General features: G+C 38.3%; 1 protein-coding gene across 4 annotated transcripts in view; it reads left to right on the top strand.

Moving 5' to 3' along the window:
* The first annotated feature begins 8,195 nt into the window (after positions 1 to 8,195).
* Positions 8,196 to 17,765, top strand: part of LOC105932114 (NMDA receptor synaptonuclear signaling and neuronal migration factor) — a 64,301-nt gene continuing 54,731 nt past the window's right edge. For 2 of the 4 annotated variants that reach the window (XM_012871110.3, XM_036139814.1), the window contains exon 1: positions 8,196 to 8,614. In XM_012871110.3, the coding sequence (XP_012726564.2) occupies positions 8,544 to 8,614 (71 nt within the window). In that variant the 5' untranslated portion in view covers positions 8,196 to 8,543. The remainder of the gene's footprint in view (positions 8,615 to 17,765) is intronic. The other 2 variants (XM_036139813.1, XM_021320756.2) reach the window with 1 other exon arrangement.

Here is a 17,765-nt window from a genome sequence, read left to right on the forward strand (position 1 = left end):
GTGATTGTTTGGCTCAGTGAGCCAATTGCCTTCTCACATGGATCAGCTTGGGTAGTTTTGGTCAGTTTAAAATGAAAATATTATTTGAAAAGTCCATTTTGTATTTATGAGATCATCTTGATCTGATATTAAAATTTGTTTCATCATCTGAAACATGAACTTGTGACAAAAAAGCAGAAACAGAAGAAATCGATAAGCATAAAAGTTTTTTTTCAAAGCCCTGTACCTTTTGTGAGGCACTGTATTTTACATAGTAATTGGTCCCAGCAATGACATCTAAAAGCAGAATAATTTGCTGAAAAATAGTTTCAATTTAAATAAACAAACAAAAATACACAGGCATATTTTTTCAATAGGACATTTTCTGTATAAGGCTTTTGTTTGTAATAAACATTTTATTTCTTTAATATCTAAGAGCCAAAAAAAACAGCATTAACTTAAAAGTGAAATAGCAGCTCTGTGACTAAGATTGTGACTCACTTCATCATTTTCCACTGCTAACGTCTTTACTCGCTGGAAACTATGTGTCATATGTTTTTTGGACATTTCAGCATAAAAATAAATCATAATGCATCATGTAACAGATGTTTATGATAAAAAGTTTTGTTTTTTTAAAGAAGTGAACTTTTTTGCTTTAAAGCTTTAGGCAGCAATTCTCTCCACCGGTCATGACTGTGTTAATTAAACAGTCAAATACAGCAAATGAGCCTATAATGCACTATCAAAGTTAATTAACACTGGGCAGCTTAATCCGTTGACTCTCTGCATAATTCTCATTAAATTGAATCAGAATACTTAGAGGCACTGGAATTTTTAAGAGTTAAGTGTTATTAATATTGCCTTGGGTGGTTATCAGAATTCATAAATGTCTTAATTAAAGCCTTTCCAGCGTTTAGTCCTAATCCACTTTTAAGATTACAGCATCCCACTATATCCCATCGATACATGCATAAATCATCCCTATTCCCCAAACATTTACAAATGTCCCTATGGTGCGTTCAAAAATTCCCCACTTAGTATCTTATGCGCTGCACGATTTCTGATCTGATGTGGTCTCTGTGCACAAAGTGTCAGATGGGGAAAAAAGGCTCAGTTGAAACAGAATGTCCACTTTAGTTCTTGTTACCGTAAACTCACAGAGTGATCTGAATAGTTGATGGGAAGAAAAGAGAAGTGTTGCTTGCTCGGTCTGAGAAGATCAGACAAACATCCACTCATCCAAGCAGTCTCCAGCAATCATTGGGAGAGGGACGGGGTATACGCCGGACAGATCACCAGTCCATCACAGGGCAGCACACAGATCAGGACAAGGAATCATGCACACACACTTACTCATCCCTAAGGACAAGTTAGACAGACCTGTTAACCTAACATGTCATGTTTTTGAAATGAGGGAGGAAGTCAGAGTACCTGGGGAGAACCCACATGCGCACAGGGAGAACACGTAAGCAGCGTGCAGACATGCAGAAAGTTTCACTTCTGACAAAAACTGAAGATGGTTCAGCTGTTTGAAGGTCACTACTATATCAGTGTCTTCTTTTTTGAAGTTTAAATACAAGGTTTCATGCATAATTTAGAGTTTGAAATACCTCAGCAAGAGTAAGAGCCTATGCTATTCATACCCTAGAAAGATTTAGATTTAAAATTATTTATATTCCGCTTAGAAATTTGTTTCTGATAGAAAATGAGGCATTCACCTCTCAAGAGATTATAACACAGTATAAAAGAAGCAATGTTTAGGAAAAAATGTATTTCTCTTTAATTACGATTTCTTAAAAAAAAAAGGCACACCAAAAATGATTTGTAGTCTACTCAATAATCAGTTGAAAACTTTTTTTTGTGTGTTCTGTACTGATCTGCTTTTTTCAAATTTTTTCACATTATTACTGGTATAGTGATGATTTTTATTTGGTAATGAACTCCAAGTGGCTGGGTCGTTAGCTCTTTCCTCAGATCATCTATTACATTCAAATCGGGACTTTAGCTGGTTAACTTCAAAATGTCTGAAGGCAGAAGAAACGTGTAGGTAAAATTAAAAGAATAGTTTAAAGGAGACATATCGTGCTTTTCAATACTTCTTTTCCATATTGAAATCATTCTGTTGTGGTCTATATAAAGTGGAACTGGTCTGAACTTGGGTCTAAATTCCTCATTATTGTCGCCCCTGTTTTATTCTTGTTTTGGGATGTGTCTGAGGCCGACTCATTTTAATCCTGTATCTTTAAATGCACAGGAGGCACTTCCACCCAACCCTGTTCAGCCATTTTTGTAGTATGCCGAGGGACGGTGCAACGAACAACCGAACATTTTTACTTGACTTTGACACTGGTAGCTTCGGGATTGTAGAGCTTGGATTACAAAATTGCCCCAAGAAATAAAAATGCCGCATTCGCAAAATTGGTAACCCGGAAGTCTACAAACTTGTTTAGCAGTTCCTCTATAAATACTGTGATGGAGTAGTTCAAAAAACGTAACAGAAAACTGTCTGCACTCCCAGAGACCACTAGAGAACACAACAAAACGTATAAAAGCTAAAAAAAAAAGTGGATTTTGCAAGATAACAATTATCGGGTAGGAAAAAAAGCTTAGCTTAGCAACCATTTACCCGTCACATTAAAACTAATAAAAGGATTCCTTACTGTTCCTGAATCAAACTGTTAATCTTGCTGGGTAAGCTGAGTCTCATCTCTACCACAGGTAAAGGAGAATAGAGCAAAAAGAAGCTTGCTGAACCTTTTAAGATCATTTGTTGGGAAAAAGAGTGCATGCAACAAAACACTGTAACTGGATCTGAAGGTTGATTAAGCCCAGAGGATATTTGATGTTGCTGACTGTTTCTCGGTGGTGCGAAGCCATTACTCTCTAACTCTACGTTAGATAAGGGCTCACAAATTTGTTCTCCATGTAGCGATTATGAAATCAGACCTTGATCAGTCCACCAGAAAAAATTAGGTAGCTATTAGGGAAAAAAAATAGGTTCTACTATTTCCTTCAAAATACTTAATTTTCTATGTGTCACAGTAGTCCAAAACACTACGTAGCACATGTTGGAACCAGGAAGCAACCCTTTACTTAAACGTTTTAGACTTCTAATCAGAAAAGAATGTGTTTATTTTAAAATCTTAAAGTTGTCTAAACAACCAGGATAGGAAAATTTGGTTTGAAAAATACTTGACCAGCATCTACATAATCTGTTTCTGATCATGATCAGCAGATATTCTGACAATAAGCACACATTATGGTTAGATTATGACAATAAAGACTCTTGATTAATTGATCGTCTGTGGAATAAAAAAGATTTTGGATCAAAGTAAATGGTGATAACTTCCTACAAAGGTCCTTACCAGGGCAGTGAAATGTACAAAAAGTCCCATTTCTGTGAACCTCATATATCTGAAGTATTTTGAAACCAATTCCTCTGTAGACCATAAAACTCGGCCCTTTGGGGATGCCGGTTAGAATGACCAATCCTGGCATGAGTCATCCGCTGCAAGGCTCAAGTGTTTTACTGAAAACTAGAGCAAATAGATTGGATTATCTCTCACTCTTTTTTTTTACGTTAACACTGTAATATTAAGCAGACTTTTTTTGTGCAGATGTGACAAATCAGATTTGAGACAGAAGTCCGAATGTAGCCCCTTCAAACCGCCGGACCACTTGGCAGACTGCTGCTGTAACCGCTCAAAGTATCGATCTGCTTTGCAATCAATCAAATGGAGAGTGTGTTCCAGGGTCAGCAGAGACACTAATACCCGGGTCAGATGTGGATTTATAGCTGCAAGTTTTTTTTTTTCTTATCCAGCACAGTATATTGCCTTTTTTATTTGTTTTTAGCACATTTTTCTTCCCTATTCTTGCACTCTTAAATCCCACCGGCTCTATTCATATCGCAAAGAACAGCGTATATGTTCTTGTTTCAGAAAAGCCATGCTGCACATTTAATGTTCGGAATCATCCTCATCTGATCTTCATGTTTGTTCTGATCACTTTTCTCGAAGCAGGAATTCGTCTCAGCAAACCATTTCCCAGACACTTACGCCTCCTCCGGTTGTGCTCATCTATAGTCTGCACGCATGCTCTTCCTCGGTCTCGTCAGAGCTGCCTGGAATTATTTACTGCCTAATGGCCTACAGCAGCTCACACCAGCACAGCGGTGCTTTGCTTTATTTATTGATTTTCATTCCCTTTGTCTTATTGTGTGCGAGTGTGTGACTGTGACCGTCTGCCTGTGCGTGCAGGACAAGGACGCACCGCTAGGACGGGGGGGAAAAAATCTCCACCAAACAACAACAACAACAACAAGGATGCTCTGCACCTTTGAGTTGCTGTAGAAATGACCTGTGGATTGCGCGATTGATTGATCTGTTGCTTGAAGGCTAACGGCCAATTCCACAGCGCCATGCGCTTTCATCTGTATACATGACATATACACATGTGTTATATGTGTGAGGGTGTGCAAAGTGACAAATCCCCAGTTAAAAGGAGGCATTTAATGGCTTTGAAGTCTGTACTGCTGGTGGGATTTTAGCTTTCACAAAATTAGATACTGCTGTACAGATTTTAGAGTATAATAAACAATTTACAGCAGTATTGATTTGTGCAACTATTTTGTATTTTTATTGCTCAGATGTCATTATTTTTTTTTTTGGACCATAAACATTGAAAAGTTTTTTTTTTTTCTTGGTGAAGCTAAAAAAGGAAAATATAACATCGAGCAATATTCTTTGACGCAGAACACCGACTTCTCTGCTCTCAGGCCGAGTTCATGGTTCTGAAGCGGACAAAACAAAGGAGTTCAAGTGTCTTGCTGTCATAAACCAGATTTAAGGATGCAGCCAGCGATGGGGAGACTTTTTGGGGCCTCGTCTAAAGTAATGCAAGCTTTGCTGTGGTCTGGTGTGGGGAGGAAAGAACAGATGTTCTATTTCCAGGTCTTTCTACACTCAGAACCTTACCTATGCTCTTGAAATATGGGTCATGGATGAAAGCATAAAATTTGTAATATGGACCTCTTACTAAGAACGACTCAGCTGACTTAAGTGAACAGGAGGAGCATAGTATAGAGCTGCTGCTCTTCTGCAGAGAGAGGCGTTGGCAGAGGTGGTCCCAGCAACTAATTTGAATGCTTCCTGGCTTATATCTGTTTGGATCTTTTCCAGCTTGGCGAAGACCCCCTAATGCAGACCCTTTCCCTTCTGGGTTATAAACACTTGGTGTCATGAGCAACAACCAATTACCTTCCCAATGCACTCTCAGATGAGCATAACCTGGTGGATAGATGACTAGATGTTACCTTTCCCCAAAATTCCATTAAATGCATTTTTCTACATGGACTCGTACTTGCTTTAGAAGTTGCAATTATATTACTACAAAACAGTATTTATGTTTAATTAGATAATATATGTCAAGTCTGTTATCTATATTATGCCTGTTTTCGGTTAACAGATGATCATTTGACCTTCTGTTGTTGCCTGATTGCGTATTTATTTTGGATTATGACCCCAGAAGGGACTTTAGATCTGCAAGTGAAATACATGCAGGTGCCAAAACATCTTGAGAAATACCATTAAAAATATATTTAGAATAAACAATTTGTAATTGATCCCTCAGTGTATAGCCACACTTAAGTATTCAACGTTCATACTAATATGGGGTTTAGCCTCAACCTTCCTGTTATAATTATTAAACTTAACCTTTTTTAAATAATGCAATTACACCCGTGTATGCTGGCAAATGCAAATGTTAATGTTCCATTACTATTACACTTGTTGAATTGCTAATTTAATTTGCTTATTCGGTTGTCAGCTTCAATCATAACAGAATAGTACATGTGGTAGGTTATACAAATACAGGTACCCATGAACATTTATCAAAATATGTTGCACAGTCAACACAAATATAAAGCCAATATTTTTTGTCAGTTATTTTCTCCCATCAATTTGATTTTGTTTGTGTTGGGGTTGCACAGTGCCACAGTAGCACTATTGCCTTGCAGCAAGAAGGTCCTGGGTTCAAATTCAAGTCTTTCTGCAGGGAGTTTGCATGGTCTCCCTGTGCATGCATGGATTTTGTCTGGATATCCCAGCTTCCTCCATCTGTCCCACAAAAATATGACTTCTTGGCTTAATTATCTCTCTAAACTGCCCTTTGGTGCTCATTTTGTGTGTGCATGGTTGTTTGTCCTGTGTGTCTCTGTCTTGCCATGGGATGGACTAGTGGCCTTTCCAGTGTGTACCCCACCTCTCGCCCAATACAGCTGAAGAAAGGTACCCAAAGATGGTTGTAGACTAAAACAAGATGTGTATCAAGCTATGCCTCCCTCTACCTATAGTCCAGCTGCAACTCAACACCCATTTCCCCTTCCCTTCTCACCTGTCGCCTCATAAATGCAAAGAATTTTGCACAGCTAAGCAGCATCATCCGTTGGAGAAACTTGTTTCGTGAAGAAGTAAGTAACTCATAACTTTGTAGTGTGGTTAGCAATAGAAAGTTTCAATCCACTGAGCATGCACTCCTACATCTTGTGCCTACATAATGCTGCTCTGACAGTGCATTTTATTGGCAGGAAGGGGCTAAGTCCTGAGTGGCAGCTGTTCATGAACACGCACGCGCAGCCGGCCGGCCAGACTATGTAAACAAGAGACTGGAGAACAATGCAGAGAGATGGTGTGTGACGTCATACCATCTAAAAAGATACTTTTAGTTCTTTACAAAACTATTTTTTAGTTCTTTCTAAAATAATGACATTTTGCTTATTGCTCCTTTAAAGACTCCGGTCCAAAGAGGACAACTTCTGTCTTGTCAGAATTTGTCTGGTGTACAGTATGTTCTTCTTAATACTTTTATTACTTAATATAAAATCAGAAATTTTAAAGTCATCCAAATTTGATTGGATTAATATGCATTTATGGATAATTAAAGCTGAGTATCATCAGCATAACAGTGAAAATTAATTCCATGCTGTCTGATAATTTTACCAATTGGAAGCATTTATATAGTAAAGAGAGTTGGCCCAAAGACTGAACCCTGTGGTACTCCACAAGTAACCCTGGAGTTTGAAGAATGTTTATCATTAACATTATCAAACTGGAATCTGTCAGACAGATGAGATTTAAACCAGCCTAATGCTTCTGCCTTAATCCCTACAGTACGTTCAAGTCTTTCTAGGAGAGTATTGTGATCAACTGTATCAAATGCAGCACTGAGGTCTAACAAGACAAGTATAGACACATTATCTGAGGCTATGAGAATATCATTAGTGACCTTCACCAGAGCTGTTTCAGTGTTATTATGAGCTCTGAAGCCTGACTGAAACTATATATTTATATAATAATAATAATTATTATTATTGCTTGCATGCTTGCCGATGTGTTAGAAAGTCAAGTAATTAATCATTTTTCTGTGCATCGTAACATATAACATATAACTTTTTATATATTTGTAAAGGAGGCTAAATGTGGCAGGATCCCCTGGTCTTTGATTATTTTAGTTTCCAGTTTCAGTCACACTCATTGTCAGGTCGTTCATTATGCTGCCCTCAGTTCTGGTCAGTCCTCTTGTCGTGCTTCCGATTCCTGTTTGCCTGCCCATAAGTGTTGTTGTCTTATCCACTTATTAAATCACCCTTTTCACCTCATCATGCAACTCCCGAGGTCTTACCCGCATGTTTGTCCACAAAATACAAACAAACAATACCAGATACAATGTGACGTTTTCGATAACTAGCCCTGAACTGGATTGTATAAGTGAATGTATTTTAGTGTATTGCTTTGATTTCATCGTATATGTCTCTAAATCTGGATATGAATTGACTCGTAAAGTGCCTTGAAATCACAGGGGTACAATATAAATACAGTGAATTGAAAATCTCCATGGGAAATAGATTTTATTGTAATTTTCATATCACCACAGCATGATGGCATGTAGAGTCATGATGCTCAAAGAGCACTGCATTGCTCCCTCTGTTCTATGTCTCTGTTCATAAAGAGTCCATTACATGTGTAAAACGGGGATGGAGGGAAGTTGTGGTGGGCTTTAACCCAACTGGCAGATTACATAACACCCCTAAATAAATTCAGATATAAAAACAGATAAGGGAGATAATTCCCCCGGCAGTGTCTGGATGAACGGCACCAGTATCCCCCAATCCCCTCTTCCCTTTGTGGGAATGATGCTGATATCGCCAAACCTACAACCCTCTGAAGTGGATTCTTGATCAATGAAAGAGAGAGGGAGAGAGAGCAGAGAGGGGTGTCTGCGTGTGTATTTTCAGCCACAGCTGTTGAGCTACCCCACGTACGTGCTCAAACCTGGAGAGGCTCGCAGAAAGCAAAGGAGCAGACCGTCCGTCTCTTCGCTCTGCAGAGGCGTGTGTAAAACCCATCGGCTCCCGGATTTGACTCCAACTTTTATTTATTTTTTTGTTTGATTTTTTTTTTATTATTATTTTATTTTTTTCCCCCGCAAGCCAGTCTCTTCCTAGTCGCAGTCCCTCGAGCGTTTGGAATGACCACTTTTCCCGCCTGCGTCGTTTCCATGTCAGCATGGGAACTGCCGTGTCCAAAAGGAAGAATCTGAGAAACGATGCGATATCTTCCGTGGCAGCAAAAGTTAGGTGAGTGGCCGTCGGGGGTGTCCACCTTTTAATTGATTTTTGGAAGCTTTTTATTTATTTATTTATTTTGAGTGTGTGTGTGGCCATGCGTGCAGGTATGACAGTTGGGTGAATTGATGAATGACCACTGCGCTATCCGGGGGTACAGCCAAGCCCGCCTTGCAATGCGCAGAGTGGCTCCGTGCGCTGCGCTTTGTCCCGTCTGCAGCCCCGGGGCGTGCGGCTGATCGGACAAGTGCTTCGAATCCCCCAGCGCTGTCCCCACAACGCATTCGCAATAAGGACGCGTAGATGCATGCCTATACTGTGCCGAAGCCGTGCATTTAACCGGTCTCAGTGGGAAGGAGGAGAATGATCGCCTTTCTACGTTGTTCTGAACGAGGCATCATTGTATAACCAAAGTCATGCAGAGGCAAAGCAGAGACTCGCATGCATTCCCCACTCAGAAAAAAGGAGGCTGCCTTTCACATTCTCCAATCCAATCACCTGTCCTATCAATCAATCCCCGTTCGACGCTGCCGTCGTGCGCTGATCACCTTTCTCTATCAGTTACCTGAGTCAGGCACATAAAAGGGACTGCGGAGGTTGTAAATTTACAAAAGCAGCGAGGATGAATGACTCCAAGGCGCATACATGCGTTAACACCCCCTTCTTTAATGAGAGACAATGATATTTGGTTTCGCGTTTTAGGAAGTAGGTCCAACACCGAGGAGCCACATCTCTACAGGCTGTATCCGTTCCTGTGCTCCATTCGGTGCTGCTGTGAGTTTGGAGCTGCAAAGCACGTGTGGCTGTGTGTTCATGTAAGACGGACGGGATAGCCTCGATGCTGTCAATAACATCAAGCATGCGTGCACCAGAGGTGGGGGGGAGTTCATAACCGGATCGACGCGATTGCCATTCGGTCGATGAATGAATGACCTTCAGTTTGTGCGGGGTGCAACATCCATGGATGTGGGCTGATGTGATATTACGTCATTCCCTCGGTGTCTGTGTGTGCGTGTCACGTAGCAAACCCCCAGATTTGGTTTTTATCTATGCGCCCTGGGTGCAGCGTGTCTGGTCTGTGCGCCACTTTGGTGCCTGCGGCTGAGAAGTTGCTCTCATTGAGCAGGTGCTCAACTAAAGGCACGTACCTGCCCAAAACCCATTGAAGGTTTTGCACTACTTCAATGGGTTTGAGTTATTTATTCAGACTTCGTGTGCTAGAGCAGCACAACGTGATGTGTAACTATGAAGAAAAGAAAAGAAAAGAAAAGAAAAGAAAAAAGGTTTTCTAAATAATAATCTGAAAAGTGTGGCCTGCATTTGTATTCATTGCCCCCTTCCCTAAACCCAGCAACACAAATTGCCTTCAGAAGTCATCTAATAAAGTCCATGTGTCTTTAAATACGACTGTTCTTTGAAGGCCACAGAGGTTTGCTGAGCAGCAGTGGTGAACAAACAGCATCATAAAGACCAAAGAACACACAAACGGATGCAGTTTTGGAGAGATTTAAACCACGATTAGGTTATACAACAGTAACCCAAGCTTTAGAAATGAGATGTGGGAATCTGTGACTTGAAAGGAACATGTCGTGCTTTTAAGTCCTTCCTTTTCACTTTTAAATTCAGTTGTGATCTATATAAAGTGGAACTGCAACGCTTTGGTCTGAATTCCTCGTTGTTGTTGCGCCACAGGTCCTCTTCTAGCTCTGCAGGTGTGCCTGAGAGCAACTCGTTTTGGTGTGGTCTCTTTAAATGCAAAGGAGACACTATTAGTAAGCCGGAAGTCCATGACCTTGCTTAGCAGTTCTGCCGAAAATGCCTTAAAGCTATTGTTAAAAAAAAAAAACATGATGGAATAGAGGAAACTGAAGGGCTTGAAAAATATAACCCATAACAGAGTATAAAGATATCAACTTTTATGCAATACAGACTCCAAGTACCAAGTACACAATCAAATGTATTTAAGGTTAAAAAAGTGCATTTTGCATGGTATGTCCCCTTTAAAAGGTTGATGCACTGATGCATTCCGTCAAATTCATCTGAGCTTGGGTTGTTTTGCAACAAAGAACGGACAAAGATTTCACTCTCTAGATGTGCAAAGCTGGTAGAGAAATATCCAACAGACTTGCAGCTGTAGTGGAAAGGGGTTATACAAAGTGTTTATTCAAGGGGATTGAATATGCTTGCATGTCACATTTTGCACATTAGAATTTTTTTTCCCCTTCCACTTTTCAAATATGCAAAACTTTTTGCTAGTCTATCACACAAGTTTGCAACAAAATACGTGACAAAGTTTGAAAAAGCACAAGGGTTATTAATATAGCAAGGCACCCCACTCAGAGATGCTCTCTAAAATCTGATTATCTCTCAGGGAATCTGAACTTAATATGCAGAAATATACTTGCACTTAATTCTTTCCTTCTTTATTTATTTCACAGGCAAGTTGCTATATTTCAGAATCAGGTTCTTTTCGAAAGAACCTGATTCTGAAAGAATGGGAGGAAATGCTGCTTGAATACGCAAAAACTCAAAAGCTATTTGCCTTCGTCTGTCCACCCCAAACAAAACAGCCACATCAGCACCACTGTGGTTTATGCACCTAATATAGGTGTCTTTGTTTTTTCTGCCTGAGGGGTGTATGCTGTAAACCAATGGCTGTCATGGGTTTTTTTTTTTTCACACAAGAACTACCAACGATACTGAGGTTTCTTGGTACTGCCGTATTAACAAGGCATTGACTGGTTTAAGTCATGTATTATGATATTATCAAGAAATGTAAAACAAACATGTTACTTGTTTTGTTCATGAACAAACAAAACTACCAATACTTCTACTGCTGCTAAAACAATATAATGTGTTGATTATTACAGTTGCTGTTATCAAAATTATTTATTTATTTATTGCTATTTTAAGTTTTGGTACATAGACCTAAACAAAAATGTTAATTACCCATTACCCTTATCCTACTTCTTTAATTCTCAATATCTTGGTCATTTTAAATGTTCATATTATAAAATTTGATTTGGATTTCTTTTTTATTCCTATTTTTATAATTAAGAAATACTCTCTATTGCTAGGTGTATCGAATTCCAGATTTGCATATATGCACACTTTTTATTTCACCTATTGACTCTGACATTTTCCACATACACTCATCGGCCACTTTATTAGGTACACCTGTCCAAATTAAATTAACGCAAATTTCTAATTAGCTAATCACATGGCAGCAACCCAATGCATTTAGGCATCTAGACATGGCCAAGGCGATCTGCTGCAGTTCAAATTGAGCATCAGAATGGGGAAGAAAGATGATCTAAGTGACTTTGAACATGACATAGTTGTTTGTGCCAGACAGGCTGGTATGAGTATTTCAGAAACTGCTGATGTACTGGGAATTTCACGCACAGCCATCTCTAGGGTTTACAGAGAATGATCCGAATAAGTAGTGAGCGGCAGTTCCGTGAGCGAAAATGTCATGATGCCAGAGGTCAGAGGAGAATGACCAGACTGGTTCGAGCTGATAGAAAGGCCACAGCAGCAGAAGACCACACTGGGTGCCTCTCCTGTCTGCTAAGAACAGGAAACTGAGGCTACAATTTACACAGGCTAACCAAAATTGGACAATAGAAGATTGGAAAAACGTTGCCTGGTCTGATGAGTCTCGATTTCTGCCGCGACATTCGGATGGCAGGGTCAGAATTCGGCGTCAACAACATGAAAGCACGCATCCATCCTGCCTTGTATCAACGGTTCAGGCTGGTGGTGGTGGTGTGATGTTGTGGGGGATATTTTCTTGGCACACTTTGGACTCCTTAGTACCAATTGAGCAGTGTGTCAATGCCACAGCCTACCTGTTCACTATAGTCACTGTGTATATATATATATATATATATATATATATATATATATATATATATATATATAAAACACACAGATATATAGATATATATCTGTGTTATGGTTTAAAACAGCTGAGAATGTGTTTAACTTGGGAAAACAATGTATCCAAATGTAACATTTTAATTACACTGGGCATAGGCTTAACTTTATTCTAAAGGTGTCACAAGGATTAATGAGAGAGCTTGTGTTTTTTTCCTAATAACTAAAAAGAGAGAGAAAAGTAATATGTATATCCACCAGCACTGTTTGTTTAGTTGAAAGCTGCAGTTTAGTTGTTCATTGTATGTTTTACTCAGAAGTGTAAATCTCCAGGTTTCAGGTTGGAAAAGTTGACAGGAGAAATCCCTGAAGACAGGGAGGTGGTGTTTTCCCAAGGAAGACGTGTGGTTATTTTTCACCAACTAAAAAAAAAAAAAAATTATTAACCATGTGTCAAGTGCTTCTTTAATAACTGTATTTATGTATATATATATATATATATATATATATATATATATATATATATATATATATATATATATATATATATATATATATATATGGGTGTGTATGTACAACATGTTGAAGTCAACACATGACAGAATCTGGGTGAATTTGTGTTATCTGCTGGATGGTCTGTTTGCTGAGAATCAGTACTTTCCTCTGATTAATGGCCAGAGGAATAATTCCTCAGTCCTCATAATTTAGCGAGGCTGTAAATTCCTATCCGTTGGTAATTATTTGCACTAGAACCCAACATTGTGTTTCATTACGTTAGATTAATTACAAAGTGCTTCAGGAGGTCTTTGTTGCACATATGTCACCCTTTTATGACCCAAGATGCTGTGAGTTAAAATGATAGGCTATATGAGCTTCTTAAATAAAAACAAAATAATGACTCCAGTATTTCAAATCACATTACACTAACCTATCCTTTACAACAACCTATGGGAGTAAAGATAAGTAGAGAAGGATTAAGTACTGCAATCTTTGGTACCAACAATACCAAAGATTTAAACAATAAATTAATTTTTTGATTTAAACGACCCAGATTGCATTCCTATTTTTAAAGTGATCTTGTACCAATGTTACCAGATTTTATAAATCGTATATATTTGAATTTGGACTTTACCAGGTGTTTCTTTTATTGGTTAGTAATTAACCCCAACAGCATATTGTGATGTGTGCACCTAAAAATGTGGAAAAGTGAAGCGCAAAAGATAAGGTTCCGGACTTAAAAAATAGTCTATAGTTGAATGGTGTCTATTAATCATGTGGGTGGATGAAATCATCTTCCTCTGTGCAGTGGCAGGGCTCAGCCCTAGAGATAGGCCAAGGGATCTATCTCCAAAGGGTAAAAGTGGTTGACATTGACAAAAAAAATCCATCGAAACATTTTGTTCCCATTTTTGTGTCAACGTTAATTTTATGATAAACCGGCCTTTTTGTAGCAACCACCATCTCAGCGCTTCATTCAGCCCTAGCACAGTAAATTCATTAGTGTGCCAAGAAAGTAGGATACCTGCAATCAGGGACGTCAGTCAGTTATTCCGAGGTTAGCGCTGCAAAGATGGAACTGGTTTGCTAACAGACTAAAAAGTCGTTAGTGAGTTGGTCCGGCTCTCTTCCTTGGGACGTACAAATGCAACATGCTAAACGTATGCCGACTGAATAGGATGGTATCCATACCCAATAATATTAAAGAAAATAAATTATTGGCCACAGGGAAGTAAAATTCAACAAAAGGCTTAGAAATTTAGAGATTAATTTCACATAACGGTGGATGTTTTCTGATGTCGTTTGCTTTATTAAAACAAGTATATATCTGACATTGTAAAGTCAGAAATCTTGAATCATCGTTTGGATTATCTCGCAACGCCCACATAGTATCTGCCAACCCCCTGGGGGGTCCCCTCCTCCACTTTGGGAACCCCTACCTTAGAATATGGACATGGACTGGGGTGTCTTCAGAATATTTTGACTGTTTTTGCAAAAGGAAAGAATAACTGCATTACGGAATAAAACAAAAAAAGCTTAAAGCTTGTTCTGTCTTACGTCGCCCTTGGTTTAGGCAGTAAAGCCTAAAGCCAATTCTATTTTAATCTTTTAAGTTGAACCTGGTATTCCACATGTAAATTTCATCTTGTAAATAGGCCATTCCTACATTGGAGTATGTCGGGAATGGCTCTCTTCATTATTTAAAGATTTTGTCACATATATGTTGGCTTTATTTCTCAGCCCTGGAGCAACAAAGTGGTGTTATGTCAGCATTAAAAAGCACTAATCAGGATTATTAGAGCAAGCAATTACAAAGCGCTTGTTTTCATATGGAGGCTCATTTGAGGAAACAAACTAATGTGAATTACAAAATTTTCAGCCATATAATGAAAACACTCGAGAGGACCTGGCTTAATGTGAGTAATCTTATGCACATTTATGTATGTGAGATTATGGAACAGATCAGCCTAGACAAGAGAGAGGTTACATCTTATTTACAAACCTAAATTCAGCTTTTCCGAGTGAGAAAACAAGTGCTTTGATCTGCCTCAGAGGAGAGCTGTGTCGTGGTTCGGGTGAATGGTGGAGGACAACGGGGTTGGCAAAGCGTGTGAAAAATGGCATGAGAGATGAAAGGGCTGGCTAATGCAAATGAAATATTGTGTGTTAGTTTATGCAGGTCAGCCACCTGGCTAATTTTGTTGTTGGTCTACAGTCACAAATCCAAGAGCATTACATAACTTTTTTTGTTCTGCTTTGCTCTCATCATTTTTACCAAACAATGAGTGTCTTTTTTCTTTTTATGTAAAGATACATTTATATAAACACTTTTTCTATATATATGAGTGATCTCTATACACATTTGCAGAAAATCAGTCTAAGACATTTATCTTACTTTCTGTTTCTTTCACCCCTCCCTGCTTCAATTAAGCAGTAATTATTGCTTTAATCTGCTGAATGAGGTTGCATTTGGATGATTGCAGCCTGAGAAAATGAGCACGCCAGCTGAGCTTTGTTTTTTGTTTTTCTTACTCTCTGTTATTAAGCCTATTCACTTTGAAATTGCTGTCATTCTAAATGGCAAATTTTACTCAAAGACCATGTAATATAGCAAAAACACAAGTGTGTTCAATTGTGTGCAGTTAAAAGAGTAAAAGATGCATTATTTTATATGCTTGTTAAGGACATTTGACTAGGTACGGCAGGTATAATGTATATATTACAAGTACTTTATTTCTGTTAGCTTTGATAATTAGGGTTCTAATAGACAAATTGAAAGAGCGCATTGATGAAATTGATTTACCCTTTTATTATATACCATTATTTAACCAGGGAGTCTGTGGAGATCAGAAATATCCTTAACAATGAAGACCTGCCCAAAAAACATCCACATAAATCTGAAAGCTTTGTGTTTGTTTATACAAAACAAATATACAATACACAATAAACAATAAAACAGAATGACATGACTAATCAAACACAGTAATCTTTTCTCCACATTTTTCATAATACTCTTGAAATTGTAATTGGATGTGTTCAGCAACTTCTTGTAAGTTATTCCAAGACCATGTTGCATGGTAGGAAAATGTTTTGTCAAAATCGGTCAAAGCCCTGGGAATATTCAAAAGCAACCATTTAGAGAAAAGCAGTTTTTTAATATAAATAAATCTTGAAACAAAATCAAATATGTAGCTGAAAACAGAGGAAGCAAGTGTTCATACTTTGTTTGGAGGGTTTTTGTCTTATTGCTCCTAATTAATTCAACTAAGTTGAGTTTATTTATGTAGCACGCATTCATAGCAGTTCTGGTCTTAAGGCACTTTACAATAACAGCATGTCCAGTTCAAATCCAAATAAATGTAATCCAGTTCAATCTGAATTCAGTTGAAACCAATTCAGTTTATTCCAGTGAAATCCAATCCTTTTGTCTCGTTCAGATTCAATTACACACACTCCAGTTCAATCCAAACTAAATACAGTTGAAATCAGCTCATCATTTCTGGCCAGCTGGTAAAAAAAGTTATCTATCTAAGGAAACCTAGCTGGTTGCTTTGAAGCTTTGGTTTCCCAGCAATCCCTCATCCACGGCAAGCATGTGGTGACAGTGGAGAGGAACCAGTCCCTAAAGCACCTGAGCCAGCAGTTGTTTCAATGGGGAAGAAAAACAAAGACAGTACACTTACTTTCAGCAGTTCTGTCATTGTCTCCTGGCAAGAAAGACACATGCCCAAACACTGAAACATTGTGCCAGATGTAACTTCTATGATTGCAAAATAAATAAATAAGACAATGAAAGATGGCAATAGCTAATTGAACATCTAAGTCATGGAAAGAGATACAGCTAAACACAAAAGCACTTAGCCAGGATGACTTTTAATAGAGGAAAAAGCAAGGGCAGCACACATTAATGCTGGAAGATATAGAAAGAAAAGCATATTGATAAAATAGAAATTATATAGATCAATATTGATAATTATCAAAAAATTCAAAACATATATTTTAAGTGCACCCATGGCTATTTTGTGTTGTTGCTTAATGACCTATTTTTAGATAAAGAATGCACAAACACTGAATTCAAACTCAACCCAACTTTTTACCAAAACTGCAAGTTTTAAAAAAAGAAAAAAACAGCGCTTTCTCTCAGAACAGCACTTTGATTCGTCTCGTTACTGAAAAGCGCTTTATAAATAAACTCACCTTACCTTGAACTCTTTGAATGGGGTGGAGATTGGTGACGGAGCGTTGCTGGGTCTGCATTTGTGATTGGTTGGGAGGATGTAATGATTGTAGTATTAACCTACATGATGGGGTGGAATGCAAAAGGAAGGAAGACTGTTCTTCTATTAAACTTTTTCGTGACCCATTTTTTTCTATTACACCACATGTCTATCAATCGATATATATATTGTTATTGAATTATCATCTGGCCCTAGTATACATAGTTTATTGTGGCAATTACTCAGTAAATTACTTCTGTGATGAAGAAAATCTAACATAATATACAAAATAAATGGCAGCAGTAGTGTAGTCACAAAAACACTGAATCAGGGGTATTTTCTCTGATTAGGGAAAACAACGACAGTACATCAAGTTAATATGAATTTTTTTTAATTCAGATAATTAACGAAGGCCACAATTACCTAATATATTCAGTTTTTTATGCAGCAACCCTTCCGTATCAGTGCAGCAAACAGATCCACATGGTTTGATCCTTCAGTTGCAATTTAGAGAATATAAATATCGAAATACTTTACATATTGTGGGAACATTTATTGAAGGCTCTTAG

Source organism: Fundulus heteroclitus, chromosome 8, assembly GCF_011125445.2.
Source record: "Fundulus heteroclitus isolate FHET01 chromosome 8, MU-UCD_Fhet_4.1, whole genome shotgun sequence".
NCBI lineage: Eukaryota > Metazoa > Chordata > Actinopteri > Cyprinodontiformes > Fundulidae > Fundulus > Fundulus heteroclitus.